General features: G+C 58.3%; 1 protein-coding gene across 6 annotated transcripts in view; it reads left to right on the forward strand.

Annotated features, from left to right (window-relative positions):
• Positions 1 to 20102, forward strand: part of LRP5 (LDL receptor related protein 5) — a 103292-nt gene that overhangs the window by 80743 nt on the left and 2447 nt on the right. For 3 of the 6 annotated variants that reach the window (XM_044762572.2, XM_070488295.1, XM_044762574.2), the window contains 8 exons: positions 937 to 1145; positions 2767 to 2957; positions 3621 to 3830; positions 7093 to 7218; positions 10895 to 11131; positions 13641 to 13781; positions 15650 to 15886; positions 16316 to 16455. In XM_044762572.2, coding sequence (XP_044618507.1) covers positions 937 to 1145; positions 2767 to 2957; positions 3621 to 3830; positions 7093 to 7218; positions 10895 to 11131; positions 13641 to 13781; positions 15650 to 15886; positions 16316 to 16455 — 1491 coding nt within the window. The remainder of the gene's footprint in view (positions 1 to 936; positions 1146 to 2766; positions 2958 to 3620; positions 3831 to 7092; positions 7219 to 10894; positions 11132 to 13640; positions 13782 to 15649; positions 15887 to 16315; positions 16456 to 20102) is intronic. The other 3 variants (XM_044762573.2, XM_070488296.1, XM_070488294.1) reach the window with 2 other exon arrangements.

The raw sequence follows: 20102 nt of genomic DNA on the forward strand, positions 1-20102 counted from the left end.
TTAAGATGATTCCCCTTCTCAGAGGAAGGAACTTGTGATCCACACCGTTGGGAGCGGCTGCCCAGGAGCTTGGGGAAGGCCCCTTTGTGCCAGATCAGGTCACTGGAGACCTGAATGCAGTCTTTCAGGGGAACCCAGAGGGACCAGGAGCACCAGGGAATCAGGCTTCTTTTCTGTGGGGGACAACGCTGGGCTCTCCCCTTCTCCTGCATCAGTTTGTGAAGCAGGGTCCCTTTGAAGGGATTCTCTCTGAGCGGCTCCGAAAGCCAGGGCTTGTCCTTGAGATGCAGCAGTTGGCGTGGAGTCAGACAGAGCTCCCAGGAGACTCTGCCGGGGTGGAGACCCACAAAATGTGAGAGGGAAAACTGCCGCCGAGAGATGCGGCAGGCCCCTGTGCTCCCAAATGCACTGCGGGCCATCCCGGTGCCCTCTCCTGGCCCTGCACCCTCCCCTGGCCACGTGCCCCTGGCCTCTCTCCCTCGGGAAGAGGGTTGTGAGACTGAACCTCTGTCCTGCACCCCTCTATCCTTAAATTTAAAAAACAGTAAGATTTAGGGTCTTAACACAAAAGCATGGGTCCAAGAAAACGAGAAAGAGAGCGATGACGTCTTGGGCAGGGCCCGTGGTCCTGGGGTGACTGCCCAGCCGTCAGGTGGTCCTTCTGTGTGCAGCACGACCCGGAGAGCACGAGGCCGTCAGTGTGGGTGGCGGACAGCAGGCTGCTGAAGGCACTGATGGGTGGGCCTGAGATCTGGGTTCATGGGCATGAGCTCTTCTGGAATCACTGTTTCACTCTCAAGTGGGCGGGTGCGCAAGAGCTGGTTTAAAAGGAAAGGTCCCCAAACAGGGTGGAACTTTGACTGTGGGGCCACCCACACCAAGGCCTGTGTCCCCTTCCGTGTCTGTAGTGGGTTCTCTTTTCTTACTCTTTTGCAGCCTTTCGTTTTGACCTCTCCTGGCCAAAGCCAGAGCCCAGACCGGCAGCCCCACGATCTCAGCATCGACATCTACAGCCGGACGCTCTTCTGGACCTGCGAGGCCACCAACACCATCAACGTCCACCGGCTGAACGGGGAGGCCATGGGCGTGGTGCTCCGTGGGGACCGCGACAAGCCGAGGGCCATCGTCGTCAACGCTGAGCGAGGGTGCGAGGCTGAAGAGGCGTTGGGCACCGTGGGGTGGGGTGCTGCACCGTGCCGGGCGGCCCTCCCTGAGGGTCAGCCCCTGGGGCTGGGAGGCATTCTGCCCCCGACCTTCCAGTCAACCAGAAGCTCCACAGGGTCCTGACATGGCAGCCAGAGCAGGGCGTGGAGCGCTGACTCATTCACAGTCACAGCAGAGAGGCAGAGACACAGAGGGGTGGCCTTAACGGGAAGCGAGCACAGGGAGAGCATGGGGTTGGGGTGGGGGCAGTTGCTGAGAGACAGAGAAAGGGTGTAAATTCTAATTCATAGGTTTTGTGCCATCCCCATCAAACTTGAACCCTATACAAAATCCCTTCCATAGCATGCCAGGTGGTGGCTGGGTATTCATGTGCACATAGTCCACTATGGGGAGCTCACTACCTTCCTGGGCTCAGCCTCGACTCCTGGGCTCAGCCTCGACTCCTGGGAGCCTCTTCCTTCTGTGAAGGTCCCTGACGCTCTCCCGTCGGCCCTCAGGTTCTCTGATAGATGGGAGGGCAGCCAGGACACGTTGACAGCCTTGGAGGGTCCCTAAGGGCGCCCCTGGCGTGGGAGGGGGCCTCAGAAAGGAAGCCGAGCCCCCGAAGGCTTGAGAGCAGGAGGCAGGAGGAGCTGGTGGCCATCTTCAAGGACCTGCAGGGCTGACGTGCAAGTTGGGAATCAGACTTTGGGGGCCCTGCTTGTGGAGCTCATGCCCAGGGACAGCTAGAACCAGCACAAGTCCTGGGCCTGGGCAGCCCCGAGTTCCAATCCTGACACCATCACTTACTGCCTGTATGACCTTAGGCAGGTGATCTGACCTCTTGGGGACTCAGTTTCCTCGTCTGAAAAAGTGAGGATGACATCCCAGCTCCTACAGTGCAGGAGGCTCGGCGAGCGGGAGCCCTGGTTATGTCAGGGGGCGCTTCGGGGCCCGAATGAGTTGCCCCCGAAGCTGGCCTGCACAGAAGCAGGGACTTCTTAGCATCTGTGGGGGGTCGGGGGTGAGGACGAGTCCTTGGGGCTGCCCAGCGAATGACCATACCCTGAGGGGCTTAAAACAGCAGATGTTTGTTCTCTCCCAGCTCCAGAGGCTGGAGTCCAGAGCCAAGTGAGGAGGGCTGCGCTCCCTGCACAGGCTCAGGGGAGGACCCTTCCTGCCTCTCACAGCTTCTGGGGACCCCGGTGTTCACAGCACTCCATTTTCTGCCTCCATTGTCACACTGCCTTCTTCTCTGTGTGGCTTCTTCTCTCTCTTTTAAGGACACTTTCATTGGACTTAGGGCCCACTTTAACCCAGTGTGGCTTCATCTTGATCCTTAATTACATCTGCAAAGACCCTGTTTCCAAATAAGGTCAAATTCTGAGGTTCTGGTTGGATGTTAATTCTTGGGGGACACTGTTTAACCCAGGACAGGACGTGACCTTTCAACCTCCGGGGCCAGCCCCGAGAGGCCAGGGCCGTGTGACAGGTGACTTTCGAAAGCCCCGTTGGATGCCTGCAGGGTCAGGGGCTGGTCTTCCTGGTGCTTCGTAGGCGACCCCCTGGCTGAGGAGCTGGCGGGACGTGGCACGCACCCCTCACCCGCTCCCCTCCCACCAGGTACCTGTACTTCACCAACATGCAGGAGCGAGCCGCCAAGATCGAGCGCGCGGCCCTGGACGGCACCGAGCGTGAGGTCCTCTTCACCACGGGCCTCATCCGCCCCGTGGCCCTCGTGGTGGACAACGCGCTGGGCAAGCTCTTCTGGGTGGACGCAGACCTAAAGCGCATCGAAAGCTGTGACCTGTCGGGTAGGCGCCCTGGGGCCTCCTCGGTGGTCGAGTCCCCCGGCAGCTCTCCCCGGCTGAATTTCCCGGGGACGCCCAGTCTTCCTTGTCATCACTGATGGCGGGGGCAGCGGCCACGTTTGTCAGGGACCCACTGTTCTGGGGTTTTATGTACACCACACGTAGTCCTGCCTGCGAGTTCCAGGATGTAGGTCCCAAATGGTCCCCGAGGGGCAAAGGCAGGAGAGCAGGCTCAGAGAGGGTGAGCGAGCTATCCAGGATTCCACAGCGTGGGGTGGAGCAGGAGTCTGACCCCTCTGCTTCCGGTGCCCATGCTCGCGGCTGCTCTGCCATGGCCACCTTAGACCAGGAGGCCGCTGGGCTGGACAAGAGCGGGAGTCTGTGCTTAGAGTCTGTGCCTTCTTCCTTGTTATGGGATGCGGTGGGGGGAGGGGAGGCACTGTGCTTGTAGGGGGCTAGTGACTGGGGTCCACAGTGGGCACTTATGACCCTGCTCCCAAGGCCAGTGCAACTAGGAGCAGGACTGTCCGAGGGCTGATCCCAGATCTGCTCCAGCCAGGGCGCGGAACCCCCAGGCTCCCGGGCAGCCCTCCGTTCTCCCGAGCCAGGCATGGGCGGAGCTCTGGAGGTTGACCGCCACTCAGGGGTCACTTGTCCCACTTGCAGGGGCCAACCGCCTGACCCTAGAGGACGCCAACATCGTGCAGCCCATGGGCCTGACCGTGCTGGGCAAACACCTCTACTGGATCGACCGCCAGCAGCAGATGATCGAGCGTGTGGAGAAGACCACTGGGGACAAGCGGACGCGCATCCAGGGCCGCGTCGCCCACCTGACCAGCATCCACGCCGTGGAGGACGTCAGCCTGGAGGAGTTCTGTACGTGGGTGGTGGGCAGCGGTGTGTGCGGGGGTTCCCTAGGGGAGGATGGGCCTCTGCAGAGCACAGCGACCCCTGAACCCGGCCCCCTGGAGAAAGCAGGAGGTCGGGCCGATGTGAGAGTTGTAGGACTGAGGCCCTGTTTTCTTTCTGGCCTCCAGAGGGAATGGCGCTTGGCTCCTAGAGGCCACCCTCAGGTCCTGCCCCGTGCTCCCCCCAACTCAGTGACACATCCAGACCTGTCTGACTTCCTCCTCTACTTCCAGCTGGGGGACCTGCTCTGCTTTTCAAGGGCCCCCTGATTAGATCTGGCCCACCTTTAGTCTCCCTTGGCATTAATTCCAAGTCAACTGATTAGCAACCTTAATCACATCTGCAGAGTCCCTTTTGCCGTGTAAGGTCACAAACCATGGGCACGGTAGCTCATCACATCCACTGTGTGGGGATTAGGGTGGGAAATTTGGGGGGCATTTTAGGAATCTTCCTGCTCCAGCCTGGCTGTGCCCACTGCCTTGAGAGAGGGGGAGTTCTGGTTCCTCCAGCCCCTCCACATGTGGCTGTCCACGCGTGTAACATCTGCCTGTCTCTCTCTGTCTTCCTGCTCTTAGTTCAGTAAATACACTGGGCCGCCAGCCGAGTGCCTGGTGCTGGGACAGAGCAGTAAGCAGGCCCATTGCTGTCCCTGTCCTGTGATGCCCACGTCTGGCCGCCTTCAAGCTGCCTGCCTTCGAGGACCTGGGAGCTGCCCTGCCAGCCTCCCCTGGCCCCTCGGCCTCCCGCTGGCCTTGTCCCTGCTCCCTAGAGTCCTTCTCTCTGATCACCTTCCATTTCCTTCTCTGAGTGACTCCAGCTCATTCTTTGGCTCCTGCTTGGCTCAGATGTTGCTCTCTCTGTGATCCAGCTTCTGCCCTTGGCCTCCCTCCGTGGCCACGCAACGTTCTGACTGCTGCCTCCCAGGCCCCATGCTCCATATATTATCACATCACGTATGTTATTTCACGATGGTTGTTCTGCAGCTGAGGAAAGTCTGGCTCAGAAAGGGTATTAACTTCCCTGTCACTCAGCTACTAAATAGGATAGGGCTCGAATTTGGGGCCAGAACCCCTGTTTTAGCCACTGGGCTTTTGTCTGGCTCACCTCTGGTGGGTTAGGCAAAAATCGGCAACCAAGTTCAGTAGAATTGTGTGCGAATTACAGACACGTGGATCTGAGGGAGGTTGGGCTCCCTGCCCAGAGCCGGGGCGTGACCTCGAACACAGAGGGACGGTCACTTCTGCGTGGGCTGCTGAGCGGCTGGTATCTGTCCTTGTGGGTTCTCAGCTGGGTCCTGGATAAGTGAAGTCACTGGGTACACAGCTTCCAGATAACAGAGGCACCCCACGGATATGGTTTAGAACATCTGTGTTTGCATGGCCCTGAACACCATGCTCAGCAAAGTCATGGATCCTGGGTGTCACGGCCCTTCAGAATCGCCGGCAGTGGTCAGAATGGTGAACATGGAGCCTGTGACTGTCCAGACCTGCCGCCTGCTGGTGTCGGCAAAAGGCCAGGCACGCTGGCCGGCAGCTTCCTGCAACAGAGGGGACAGGACGGCCAGGAAACGTTTAGCAAGCAGGTTTGAGGTTGGAAAGCAGGATGTCCCCATGAACACTAATGTGCAGTATCTGGGGTGACATGGAGGGCGGGAAGTCCTTAGGGGAGCTCTCTCATGTTTGTTTGGGACATGGGTCACCCAGCTTGCCTCCCCACAAGATCCCACAGCTAAACCCTAAACCAGGGGTGGCACTCCGCAGCCTGTGGACCACAGCCAGACGTTACCTGTCTTGTGAACAAAGCTTTATTGGAGCACAGCCCTGCCCATTGGTTTATGTGTCATTCGTGGCTGCCTTGCGTTGCAGCTGGCAGACTTAAAGAGTTGTGACAGGTGATCTGGCCCATGAAGCCAAAATTAATCACTTTCTTGCTTATAGAAAAAGTTTGCTGACCTCTACTCTAAACTATGACTTCTGTCTTTTTTTTTTTTTTTTTTTTGAGGAAGATTAGCCCTGAGCTAACATCTGCTGCCAATCCTCCTCTTTTTTGCTGAGGAAGACTGGCCCTGAGCTAACATCCATGCCCATCTTCCTGTACTTTGTATGTGGGACGCCTGCCACAGCATGGCGTGCCAAGCGGTGCCATGTCCACACCCAGGATCTGAACCAGCAAACCCCGGGCCACTGAGGCGGAACGTGCACACGTAACCGCTGCGCCACCGGGCCGGCACTAACTTCTGTCATTTTAAAACACCTGATCCTCGAGGTGGAGGAGGGACAACTGTGTGATTTGTCTTTGGGGACGGGGGTGGGGAGTGAAGCCTTTTCTGCCATTTCCTCTCCCCTGAGGGAGGCCAGCCACCCTCCCAGCTCCTTCCTAGTGTCAGGGGTTGGGCACATGCGGTTGGTTGAAGTGAAACATGGGAGTTCTCCAGGGCATCAGCGCCCTGCTGTTTAATTGCCAGGTGTGCACTAACACACCTGCAGCGCTCTAACAAATCTCCACGGGCTGGGTGACTTAGAGCAACAGAAATGTATTCTCCCACAGTCTTGAGGCCGGAAGTCCAAAGTCAGGTTGTCTGCAGGGCTGTGCTCCCTCTGGAGGCTCCTGAGGGGGTGGTAGGTCTTTGCCCCTTCTGCTTTTTTGGGGTTTGCAGGCATTCCTGGTGTCTGCGTCACTCCAATCTCTGCCTCCATCTTTGCACGGCCTCTCCCCTGTGTCTTTTATAAGGATGCTTGTCATTGGATTTAGGACCCACCCGGATAATCCAGAATGACCTCATCTTGAGATCCCTAACTTGATTACATCTGCAAAGACCCTTTTTCCAAATAAGGTCACATTCACAGATCCTGGGCATTAGGGCATGGACGTATCTTTTTGGGGGGTCACCACTCAGCCCGCTACACCATGAGAGATAGACAGAGAGGCGAGCAGTGTAGAGTGACTGAGTGGGCGCAGTGGGAGCCGGTGCAGACGGGCTCGGGTATGATGTTGGGAAAATTCTGTAAGTGCTTTTGGCCTCTGTTTCCTCACATCGAAAATGCAGTGTCAATAGTAATAGACGCTGCAGGCCGCCCTGAGAATTAAGTAGGAGGATCTGTAGGGGCCTGGCCTACAGGAGCGCCAGTTCCTGTGAGTTCTCGCCTGGCCCTCATCCCCAGCACCCTCCGGGCTGCAGTCCTGAGGTGGGAGGCAGAGCCTGACCCCCTCCCTCTTTTTGTCTCTGCAGCGGCCCACCCATGTGCCCGGGACAACGGTGGCTGCTCCCACATCTGCATTGCCAAGGGTGACGGGACGCCAAGGTGCTCATGCCCGGTCCACCTCGTGCTCCTGCAGAACCTGCTGACCTGTGGTGGTAGGTGTGACCTCAGCACTTTCTGTTGGGGCGCTGGACAGGGGCCTGATTCTCTGCCTGCCAGGTCTCTGTCCAGCATCCTTTTAAAATCATGGTCCCTGTGGCATCTAGTCTCCAAATCAGACTATCTGTTCATTTGTCCTTCTTTCTTTTCTAATGGATGCATTCAGGGCTATGAATTTCCCTCTAAGCACTACTTTTGCTGCATCCTACAAATTTCAATAAGTTGTTTTTTCATTTTCAGTTGGTTCAGATATTTTCAAATTCCTCCTGTGACTTCTTCTTTGGCCCTTGTGTTATTTAGAAATGTGTTGTGTAATCGACAAATAGTTGGGGTTTTTCCAGCTATCTTTTTATTACTGATTTCTAACCTAATTCCACTGTGATCTGAGAGCAGATATTGTATAATTTCTGGCCTTTTAAGTTTGTTCAGGTGTGTTTTACGGCCCAGCATGTGGTCTGTCTTGGTGAACGTTCCATGTGAGCTTGAGGAGAGTGTATTGTCTGCTGTGGTTGGGTGGAGTGTTCTATAAATGTCGATTAGATGGAGTTAATTGATGGTGCTGTTTCGATTGTCTATATCCTTCCTTCCTGCCTGCTTGAGCTGTCATTTACTGACGAGGGTGTTGAAGTCTTCAACTCCAGAAGTGGACTTGTCTCTTTCTTATTGCAGTTCTGTCTTTTCCTTGCCTTCTATCCTTAATCCTCTTCTTCCACCAAGGCTGCATGGGTTCAAATCCTAGCTCTGCCACTTCCCAGCTGAGCTGTCCTGGGCTGGTCACTTGCCCTCTCTGAGCCACTGTTTCCTCCTCTATGAAAGAGAGAAATTGAGAGTGCTTACCTGGCAGGATTGTAATGGTCGTTAAGTAACAGAGCTCTGCATGTGGGCCCTGATTCATGGCACATCGGAATGCCAGCTGTTATTAGTCATGGGGATGGCAGTAATAAAAAGTGACAATCATCATCATCGCCATGATGAAACCCAACTCCCTGGGCTTCCTCTCTGCTGCCCCGGGGCCCTCCCAGGTGACCTTGGATCCTCTCATCTCCCCTTCTCCTCTCTGAGCTCTTGGGGGTCAGGCTTCATCCTCTTCTTGCCCCTCACGACACCCATAGTGTCCTACACACAGCAGATGTTCAGCACATGCCCGTCAGTACGTGGACACCTGTTCTTAGCAGCTTATCCTGTGCCTGAAGAGCAGGAACATGGGGCCTGTCCTTCTGGAGCTTTCTCCCGCCCTGCCTCACACTCTGCACCTCAAGCTTGGCCAAGAACAGAGGGGACATTTTGTGGCATTCCCCCAGTGAGAGCCACCTTGACCCTCCTGAGCTTCCTGGTGGCTTTTCTCCAAGTTCCAGCCCCAGGGCTCACATGGCTTCGTGGCCTGAGAGTGGCCATGCAGTGCCCACAGATGTCCAAGCTGCCCTGGCAAAGAGGGTCTGTGGAGAGAGCTGCGCAGAGCGCTCAGCTCTCTCTTGGGCCCCAGCCCTGGGCCTCCACACAAGGATGTGCTCCTTTGTCGCCCCTGACCCCCTCGGGCTCTGACCCTCCAGACTCGAGGATGCCAGACCCCTTCCTCAGGGCCTAAGAGGTGTGTATTTACTGTGTACCCGTCTTCATTCTTCCCTGGCCACTTCTCCGGGGTTCACAGACGGTGAAGGCCTTGCTGAGGTTTTTGGAGACAACGTGGGCTCCCCTGGAGTGGCAGGAGCCAGGTGGGCGAGGCACAGGCCTGGTGCTTCAGCCTTCTCAGCAGCGCCCCGCCAACGCTGTGTGAGCCCTTCCCGAGCCAGGCGCAGCCACACTGCATACTCACACACATACACACACGTGTGCACACACAGACACACGCACACTCAGAGACACACAGACACACACTCACACAGACACACATGCACACTCACACAATGACACAGACACACTCAGACACACTCACACACATGTGCATACACAGGCACACACACGGACACACACACACTCTCACACACTCTTATGCCATCTCAGTTACCCCTCGTGAGGAGCCTGTGATGTACAGTGGCTGCTTCTATGACAGGGACGAGGACATGGAGGTTCTGGGTGGTCGGCGGTTCCTCAGGTTGCACAGCTGCTGAGGGAAGCCTGGTTCTACTCCAGGGCTGTCCAACCCCCACCGGTCCCACCTCGCCCCCTCGACACGGCTGCTAGGCCTGTGGGCCCTGCGGAAAATCAGAGCTGGCCCCACGGGAGGGCCAGGGCCCTCTTCTTCCTGGCTGGGGAGTCAACTAAAACAGCATTCAAGGGCACAGGGCCTCTGGGACTGGAGCTCAGGAGGGGGCGTGGCCGTGGCTGGCATCGGGCTATGTTCTTCCTTCGTGGCCCAGCGTGCAGACATCCATGGCTGGATCAGCTCAGACGCCTCAGGTGCCCGGCTCCTGCTGTCCCTGGCATGTCCTAGGTGGCCAAGCCTAGTGGGGACAGCAGCCTTCTTTTCGTCTTGTTCATGTCCCTCCCCAGTCTCATGTCCCCGTTCAGCTCAGCGTGAACCAGGCAGGTGGGGAGGCACGTGGGTTCCAAATGTCAGAAGCTTCCATGCATCGTCACAGCAGGAAATCAATCCTTTGTTCCGTCATCAGGTTTCAAGGGTGTTGAGGACTGTTGGTAAACATTAAAAGCAAGTTCGGGCTGATTTCCCAGCAGTCTCCTCCTTGAGGCCGGCCTGTTTTCTGTGATTTTCCACACAAAGGAGGGAAGGGATGGTGATGGGGGCAGCCCAAAGCCGGGGGGCTCCTCTCGCTTCTCTCTTTTGGCCGTGCCCTTTTGACCGTGCCCCACCTGCGTCCCAGCCCCTAGAGTGACGTTATTCACTGAGCGCTGCTGCGCGTCTGACCTGCACTTGGCCTGTGCTGGGGAAGTTGACCCCGAGGGGTGGAGTGACTTGCTGTGGTCATCTGGTATAAGGTTGCCCCAGATGGCCTGTCCTTCGCCCTCCCAGCCTCACAGGGTTCCCTCCACCGGGGGGCCTTCCTCATCCTCCACCCATTCCACTCTCCTATGGTATCCTCACCCTCCAGCCTTTCCTTAGCCTACTTCTCCGCGAGGTGCCCGGGTCCTCCACCAGCCCCCGTGTGGCCAGGGGCATGCTGGCCACGCACAGAATCCCAGCCCCACTGCTCCAGCCACCCAAATGTGTAAGAGGTCTGGGTGCTGACCCCTGCTTTCTGACCCTCCACCTCCTGACAGGAGCAGTGGCTGCTCAGGCGTGGCCAGGCCAACGTGCACACAGACTGTATGCATGGGATTGACATGCCTGTGGGGGTTCCTGAGGCAGGCAGAGGCTCCCTCCGGTGCAAGGGTGATCAGGATCCCCGAGGAGGGGGTCTGCAGTGGTTTCTCGGCGGTCCAGCCGGATTCCCATCCCAGATGGTTTCTGTTCTGCTTGGTGGATTGCCTGCTGCATAATGCTCAGGTTCCCAGTCAGCCCCTTTTCCCTCCACAGTAAAAGAGAAAAAAGAAAATTGATGGCTTCTTTCAGCAAACATTTATCACCGCCCACTTCACTGTGGGCTAGGGGACTGGAGGGGGAGAGCGGACAGGACACTCAGGAGTGGAGACTCCGGGAACAGCACCCGTGAATGGAGCTCCTCTCCCCGCTGTTGGCTGGCGGGCGGCTGGTGATGGAGTGTCTGTCCTCCCCAGAGCCTCCCACGTGCTCCCCCGACCAGTTCGCGTGCGCCACTGGGGAGATCGACTGCATCCCCGGGGCCTGGCGCTGCGACGGCTTCCCCGAGTGCGACGACCAGAGCGACGAGGAGGGCTGTCCCGTGTGCTCGGCCGCCCAGTTCCCCTGCGCGCGCGGCCAGTGCGTGGACCTGCGGCTGCGCTGCGACGGCGAGGCCGACTGCCAGGACCGCTCGGACGAGGCCGACTGCGATGGTGAGCCCCGGCCCCGCCCCCGGCTGGCCCCACCCAGGCCCCGCCCAGCCCCGCCTCCGGTGAGGCCACGCCCCCTACCCAGGACACGCCTCCGATCCTGGCCCCGCCCCCAGTGATGCCACGCCCCCGACGCTGGCCCCTCCCCAGACCCGCCTCCAGTGAGGCCACGCCCACGGCCCCGTCTCTGGCGAGGCCCCGGTCCCACTCAGGCCCCGGTCCCACTCAGGCCCCGCCTCCAGTGAGGCCACGCCCCCTACCCAGGATGCGCCTCCGATCCTGGCCCCGCCCCCAGTGATGCCACGCCCCCGACGCTGGCCCCTCCCCAGACCCGCCTCCACCGAGGCCACGCCCACGGTCCCGCCTCTGGTGAGGCCACGCCCCTACCCCGCCCCCAGCAGGTCCCACCCGGGCATCTCCCTGGCCGCCTTCTCCCTGGAGAAGCAGCAGCGCCTGGAAGCCACCTGCCTTCCCCTCCGTCTGGCCACTGTAAAGCCTTAGTCCCAGCAAAATCCCCAGGTCGTCCTTAGCTTGGGAGGGAGAGAAGTTAGTTTTAGGCTTAATGAGGAAAAACCCTGCCCTCCGCCCCCAGACTCCCCCGCCAAGCAGTTGGGCTTGAAAGCAGACTGTCAGAGTTAGTCTTTCCTTCCCTCATTTGGTGGAGAGTTTTACAGAAACCCAAGGCAAATCCGCTGGATTTCTGTGGCTTACATCCCTGTAAATCCCCATCCCAAAATCCCACGGAGCCGTCTGTGGGGTGCTTACCCCTTGGTAGTTTCTAGCAACCCGTTGAACCAGAAAGTTACAGAGATTTGTTTAGTCATCCTGGGTCCACTCTGACCAGCAGGATCTTCCTTTAGATCTTGACAGGGAAGCATACATTTCTGGGCCCTCTCTGAGTTTCCTTTTATAAACGACATGGCTCCGTTGATTCCTGCCGCATATTGTCAGCACCACCGCCCGCCCGTGCCTGCCACTGGGCTGTGAATGGGTCCCTCTGGCTGCTTCCGCCACAGCCACATGGTGCTGATCTTAGATAACTGAGATGCTGTCTGGTTACCACCCACCGTCCCCATTCATGATGAGCAGCTATTTTGAGGAGGATGAGGACCTGGGGAATCTTCTCCCAGATGTTTCTATAAAGCCGCAGTTAAGTCTTTCCAGCTCGCAGACCGTTTGAGAACTTGGAGGGTGTAGCTCAGGTCTTGGCAAACTGCGGCCTGAGGGCCAAATCCAGACTGCCACTGGTTTTGGTAATTAACGTTTTCCTGGGGCTCAGCTAGGCTTGTTCATTTACACATTGTCTGTGGCTGGTCTTGCGCTAAAGCAGGAGAGTTGAGTAGTGACGACAGAGACCTGTGGCCCTTAAAGTCTAGGTACTTACTGTCTGGCTCTTTTTTTTTTTTTTTTTTTTTGGAGGAAGATTAGCCCTGAGCTAACTGCTGCCAATCCTCCTCTTTTTGCTGAGGAAGACTGGCCCTGAGCTAACATCCGTGCCCATCTTCCTCTACTTTGTATGTGGGACGCCTGCCACAGCATGGCTTGCCAAGTGGTGCCATGTCCGCACCCGGGATCTGAACTGGTGAACTCCGGGCTGCCGCAGTGGAACATGCGCACTTAACCGCTGCACCACCGGGCCGGCCCCTGTCTGGCTCTTTACAGAGCAATTTGCTGAGCCCTGCCATATACCCCCGCCCCAGCGCAGTGTTTGGGGCACATCCTCACAGGATGGCAGGAGCCTGATTAGGGACCATCCACTCCCTCCCCTCCTTCCTAAATGTTTCTCCTGATGAAAAGGCAGCCCCCGCCACCCCCAACCCCATAGCAGGCCCTGGGGCAGCTCTGGCCTCCACCCTCTGTCCAGGGGTTCCCCCCCTGCTGGTTACCAGCACGTCTTCCTACCTGTTGCCAGGACAGGGTCCCCTTGTCTCCAGTTCCCAGAGCGGGACACCCAGGACAGGGCAGGTGGGAAGCTTGGATAGCAAGTATTAGGGGCGGGCGATGGCTGAGCCCCCCGGGCAGCTGCCTTCCTCGTGGGGCTGTAACTCCTTCCGGCCAAGCGTCTAGGAAGAGGAGGGGAGGCCGCAGCTGTGCTCGGTACTCGGCCTTTGTCTGCCTCCTACTCCGGAAGTCCGTGAGCTGCGTGGGTCACTCCCGTAGGTGTTCCCCTGGCTGGCTCTCACCTGCCGCGTAACCTGGGAGGGCCTGGACGCAGGGCTTCCTTAGTCCTGGCCATGTGTGGGCCTCACCTGCAGCAGGGGCCCGAGGAATAGCTCCCCGGGCTGTTGGGGTCTCTGCCCTGCCAGCCCCACCCCAGCACCATTTGGCCTTGGGACAGGGGTCCTCCAGGGGAGGGGGAAGCTGGATTTGCTTTGACCCCTCATCGCAGGGGTCCCATTTGTCCAGTCTGCATTGGAACTCAGACCTTGGTTGCTGGGTCTGGGGTATCGGGGCGGGGAACCCTGGTTGGGGGCCACCTGCTGAGTCCCCCTGGCCGCATCACGCCCTCCAGCCTCTCTGAACGCAGGGCCCCTCCTTGCAGCCATCTGCCTGCCCAACCAGTTCCGCTGCGCCAGTGGCCAGTGCGTCCTCATCAAACAGCAGTGCGATTCCTTCCCCGACTGCATGGACGGCTCCGACGAGCTCATGTGCGGTGAGCTGGCTTCCACCCACGCTGGAGGTCGCCCGGGCTGGGCTCTGCCTCTGGAGTGTGGGGTCGAGAGGGAAGAAGTGGCTGGGGTCCATGTTCCGGGACTGAGGAGGCTGGGAGGGTGGGAGTACCCGGCCTTGGGGGGAGGCAGGGAAGCCTTCCTGGAGGTGGAGGCAGCTGTGGGGCTGAGCTCGGAGGGGGAGAGGGAGCCTGAGTCATGTGGCATTCCGGCTGGGACAGAGCTAAACATAGGGAGAGGGCATAGGTGGGGGCCTGACTGTGCTAGGGCAGGCTGGAATGAAGCGTCACACATCTGCCCAGAGACCTCACTCAGCAGCAAGATGGCCCCTGATGGGGTGAGGGTGGGGCGTCCCTGGCAGCCTTCCATCTGGCTGATGAGGCGCCTGTGTACGTGCACACACACACACGTGCTGCATGCCCCTTGAGTGACACGGCCTGGACAGTCAGGAATACAGGGACCAGAGGATGTGGGGCTGGGGTAGTTAGGGAGGGCTTCCTGGAGGTGGTGCCTCTTGAAAGGCTGTCTTTGATTCAGACCAGAAGGGAGCTGGAGTCCCAGACAGGAAGTGGGAATGTGTCCAGGTGTGGAGATACGCTACTCCTTTACTGCAGGGGGACCCGGGCTAAGGGCTCTGACTGCAGGAGGGAGAAGTCTCCTGAGTGGGGAAGGAGGAGGGGTCTCCAAGGGTACTCGCTGGGCGCTTTTGTACCTTCATGCCAACCCAGGACAGGCACCTCAGGTACCAACTCCAGAGAGTGGCCTGGGGCCAGAGGGCAGCAACTGGGACCCTGGGGGTCTGAACCCCGCTCCTCTGCTGGGCCAGTGTCCAATCCGACAGTGTCTGTCTCCAGCCTCCAGCATGACTGTGGCCCCAGTAGTCGAGGAGATATTTCTCCTTGTCGCCGGAGCCAGCAGCTTTCCTCTGTTTGGGTTTGTGGCCGGCAGGAGGGCATGCAGTGGGTTGCCCTCAGAGTCCTGGGGCCAACCTGATGGCAAAGTGAATGTCCTTTTGTCAAAGTTCAGGCTAGAGCCTACACGCACCCCAGGTGGCCTTGATGGTGGCACAAGCCCGAGGAGCACCCCCACCTGGCAGCCCCACACACAGGGTGCCCAGAAGGACCCTGGCTGCACCCTTGCAGCCCTGAGCTGGCTCCTGGCTTTGCAGGTTTGGTCGAGCCCCCAAGTCCAGGCCCTGTCACCCTCCGCCCCTCATAATGCCCCGACTTTGGGCCTTTCGGGATTCCTGGCCTCTGTGGCAGGCAGGTGTGTGGGGCTCAGCGAAGCCTGCTGGAGAAGGCCCCGGGCCCTAGTGTCCCCGTCAGCCTAGCCCCTCCACACGGGCCCCCGCCTGCTGCCCCACCCCTGTGGCTTGGTGGTCAGCTCCTCGTAACCGGCTCCAGGGGCCTCCTGACCCAGCTCTATCAGGGACATGACACATGGGAGCATCAGTGCACTTGCTTCCGCTGAGAAGGCCCCAGACAGAGGGGGATGGATATGAGGCTGCGGTGGAGGGGTCGCCACTGAGGGGCCATCGGGAAGTAGGTAGAGCTTAGCCAGGCAGAGGAGGAGGGGAAGGAAGTGGAGGAGGAGGTGAAGGAGGAGGAGGAGGAGGAGGTGGAGGTGATGGTGGAGGAGCACATGGAGGAGGTCGGGGGGGCACTCCAGGCAGGCCGAGGGGCAGCGGGTGGGTGATGCTGCCCCAGCCCCAGCGTCTCCCTGCTTCCCACCCTCCGTCGGTGGGCGCCGACAAGGCCAGAACCAGCCGTTCTGGGATGCACGGTCTCTGACCCCACAGGAGGGCCGCTCCTTTGTGGCTGACGGACATCTCTTCCTGTCTGTCCTCCGGCAGAGATCACCAAGCCCCCCTCGGATGACACCCCCGCCCATAGCAGCGCCATCGGGCCAGTCATTGGCATTATCCTCTCCCTCTTTGTCATGGGTGGCGTCTACTTTGTCTGCCAGCGTGTGGTGTGTCAGCGCTACGCAGGGGCCACCGGGCCCTTCCCTCATGAGTATGTCAGCGGGACCCCTCACGTGCCCCTCAACTTCATAGCCCCGGGCGGCTCTCAGCATGGTTCCTTCACAGGTAAGGTCACAGGTGAGGAGCCCAGGTGAGCAGGGGCCTGAGCAGCGGTAGGAGAATAGTCTGGGCAGGATGTGGAGGGAGTGGATTGGGGATGCGGCTACCACGCCCTATATTGTGCACATGCAAGACATCACTAATCGATCATGGCTCTTCTGAACCTGTGCTTGGCATCAGAATCCTTCTCAACACAGAGACCTACATGGCCAAGACTCATCCTTTGGCCTTGGAGGTGTGGGGACAACTCTTTGAACTTGACCTTTGATATTCTTATGGGGTGTGTCCTGAGTTATCCCTGGGGGACAGCTGCATGGGGACACACCTCGGACAGGACTTTACCTGAACTGGGGTCTCCTGGGCAGCAGGAGCTGAGGAGGGCCTGCCATGTCTGGGTGTGCCCGGCCCTGACCCGCCTTGTCCCCTCCCCTGCAGGCATCTCCTGTGGCAAGTCCATGATGGGCTCGGTGAGCCTCATGGGGGGCCGGGGCGGGGTGCCCCTCTACGATCGGAACCACGTCACTGGGGCCTCGTCCAGCAGCTCGTCCAGCACCAAGGCCACGCTGTACCCACCGGTGAGTGGGCACAGGAGGAGGTCTGGCCGGCCGGGGGGCCCCCCACCACCAGCAACTGACCGGGGGACCCTTCTTGTGACCTCAGGATTTCTAGAACTAATGGCTGCCCCTCCACTTCGGAGAATGGGGGAGTGTTCGCTTTCCTCCCTCTCCAGCCCCTCCCTGTGGTTTTTCTCTTTAATGACGTCGTTTTCTATTTAGAAAAAGGTGCTCCTTCCTGAGGAGCGGAAGTCTTGGCCACAATCTCATGGCCTGGGGCTGCTGTCGGGCATCTTGGGGTCTGGGTGGCAGTCTCTGTCCCACGCAGGTGCCCAAGGCTGCCTCTGCAGGGCCTGGTCTGGACCAGGTGCTCAGTGCCCCCGTGTGGGCTTCCCCCCAGTGTCCCCGCCAGGGGCACCCACTTCCCGCCCTGGCAGGCCTTGCTGGGTCCCTGAAAATAGCAAGATGGTTTCCAAAAGGCACTCACGGGGTGACTTTGGTGGCTGAAATGCTCTCTGGAGGTCCCGGCAGCCCGGGTGGAGTGAGGGGCTGGGCCTCAGTGTCGAAGCCCCTCTATAGGTCCCCCCGAGGCTGGCCGGGGAGACCCCTGTTGCGAGAGCACAGCCCTGGGGGGCACCGGGGTGAGCCCAATGCATGGACGGGAGCCTGTGTGTATGCAAACGTGGGTCTGACTTTACGTGGTTCTGTGGTTTTTAATTATTTGAAAGCTAATGTCCTGTGATGATACGCCCTTCTAGGGTGAGGACAGCCCTTTGAGCTTCCTCTGGGGTCTCCAGCAAGCTCCCCCTGCACCCCAGGCTGGGCCTTCCTGCCTTTCTGGATGTCCCTCGTGTCTGGGGTGCTGCCGCTCCTTATCGTACCTGACCCTGGCAGGCCCTGGGAGGCAGGGGGCACCAGAGGTTGTCATCTCCCATTCTCAGGTGGGAACTGAGGCTCCCAGGGCCCGACTGTGTTTAGCGGCAGAGGAAGCAAAGAGCCAGAGCCTAGAGCTCAGAATATTCGCCACCATTCCTCTCGCCCTCCCTGCCACTGCCACAGTCTCTCCACTCACGTGCTCTCCGTAACCAGCTGGAATCACCAGGAACCCGTGGAAGCTGAGCCTACCCCAGGACAGCCCCTTCGCCCCCCACGCAGACCCCAGGAGGCCCAGGAAGCTGGCTTCTCCGTCCCCAGGCTCTGCTGGGAGCTGAGGCGATCTTATCAGGCAGCAGGAGATGACACTGACCAGCCGGCTCTTTGTTATGTAATTCACACACCATACAGTTCACCCACTTAGACCGTGCAATGTGGTGGGTTTTAGTATAGTCACAGATATGTGCAACCATCACCATGGTTAATTTTAGAACATTTGCATCACCTCGAAAAGAAACCTCGCATGGAGCCAGCTATTTTTAAGTTAACTACGTGATTTTGCGTCAGTAGGATACGCTCATGGTACAAAATTCGACAGGAACGCTAGAATGTGCGGTGAAAAGACGGCCCCCCACCCTGAGCAGGAAGCCCCTGGTGGCAGGTCCCGTGGCGAGCTGCTGCTTCTCCCAGGGACGATCCGTGCATAAGCAAGTAGACGAGAGTATGGACTTTATTTTCCCAGCAAAGAGAACCATTTCTTTACCTTTTGTTTGAGATAATAGATTCTCCAGCAGTTGTAAGAAATAATACAGAGGGATCGCATCTACCCTCCACTGGTTCTTCCTAGTGGTGACGTGTCACATGACTGTAGTTGTCTTAGTCCGTTTGTGCCCTAACAGAAATATCATAGGCAGGGTGGGCGGCTTCACCCGCAAACTCCTTTTCACCGTTTTGGAGGCTGAGAAGTCCCAGATCAAGGCGCTGGCCGATCTGGTGTCAGGTAGGACCCGGTTCCTGCTTCATAGACAGCTGTCTTATCCTCACGTGGCAGCAGGGTGAGGGGACCCTCTGGGGTCTCTTGTTATAAGGGCACTGGTGCCATTCATGGGGGCTCCACCCCCGAAGGCCCCGCCTCCTAACACCATCCCATGGGGATTCATTCAGCATAGGAAGCCTGGAAGAGACCAACGTGCAGTCCGCAGCCGTGTTGCAGTGTCACTATCAGGACAGCGACAGGCTGTTCTCTGGCCTTATTCAGATTTCACCAGTTTCGCATAGGTACTTTTCTTTAAGACCATTTTTTTAGAGCAGTTTTAGGTTCACGGCAAAATCAAGAGGCAGGTAGAGATTTCCCGTGTCTTCCCTGTCCCCACACGCACACGGCCTCCCCATCATCGACATCCCGTGCCAGCGTGGTGCATTCGTTACAGTCCATGAACCTTCATGAGATATCAGAGTCACCCAGAGTCCACGGTCTACACTGGGGCTCACTCTCGGTGCTTGGACAAATGTACTATGCCATACCCATCATTATGGCGTCATATGGAGTAGTTTCATGTGTACTTTTTAAAACACAAACTGGCGTCTGAAGGTACTGGTAGCTCCTCTGTGAGCCTTGCCTTCTGCTCCTAACAATAAGTCAAAGCTGGCCTTTCCTGAGCCCTTCGCTGCTCCCAGCTGATGCGGAGGCTCTCCCTGTGCTACATGAACCCGACTCCGGGAGGAGGCGCTGTCGCCATCCCATTTTGCAAATGAGGAGACTAAAGAATTGAGTGGTAACTGCCGGCTGGCCCATTTTTTCGGGCCGACCACCCCTACCTTCCCTCTCCCGCACGCACCCTGAGGTTTGTTCTGCTGCTCAGCCCGGTCTGGGTCGCGTGATGAAATGTCACACTGTCCTGCTCCATCCCACCCAGGACCTGACTCATCCCTTTGTCCAGCGGATCCACGCAGAGTACACCACCCCGTCAGTCACTTAACAGCCGTCTCGCTTATCAGCTGACTGTCGCGGTATCGTGGTGCTTGTGTTCAAATCACCCTTATTTCACTTAATAACTGCCCCAAAGCCCGAGCGTGGTGATGCTGGCAATCCGGATATGCCAAAGAGAAGCCATGAAGTGTTTCCTTTCAGTGAAAAGGTGAAAGTTCTCAACTTAGGAAGGGAAGAAAAAAATCGTATGCTGAGGTTGCTAAGATCTACGGTAACTTTCATCACAGTATATTGTCTAATTGTTCTGTTTTATTATCGGTGATTGTTGCTAACCTCTTACTGTGCCTAACTCGTAAATTAAGCCTTATCTTAGGTATGTATGTGTAGGAAAAAGCATAGTGTATATAGAGTTCTGTACTATCTGTAGTTTCAGGCTTCCCCTGGGGGCCTTGGGACGGATCCCGCATGGAGAAGGGGGTACTCTGTGTTATAGGAATTACACTCTGCACCACGTGGAGGGAGATGGGGAAGTAAGAGTCCAGACCGGGAGTTGGCGACAGAGTCTTGGAGGACCCAGTGAGGGCTCCCTGGTGCAGATGGACACGTGGGGCTCTGCCTGGCGAGCGGGACAGCACACCGGGGCTGTGTAGGTGGAGTCACAAGCCACTCCCAAGTCCCTTCTCTGCCCTGCGGGCAGGGCGTGTGGGCGCGGGCCTGGGGTCACTGTGGTCAGCGGGGCGGCGCTGTCTCTGCTGTCCCCACGATGACCTTTGGGCAGGACGGCTGCTGCTTCCCCTCCGAGGAACAGGCATCCGGGCAGGCGGGGCCGCTCAGCCGAGTGGCCGGTCCAGATGGCCCTGCTCTG

This window comes from Equus asinus, chromosome 17 (assembly GCF_041296235.1).
Source record: "Equus asinus isolate D_3611 breed Donkey chromosome 17, EquAss-T2T_v2, whole genome shotgun sequence".
NCBI classification, from domain to species: domain Eukaryota; kingdom Metazoa; phylum Chordata; class Mammalia; order Perissodactyla; family Equidae; genus Equus; species Equus asinus.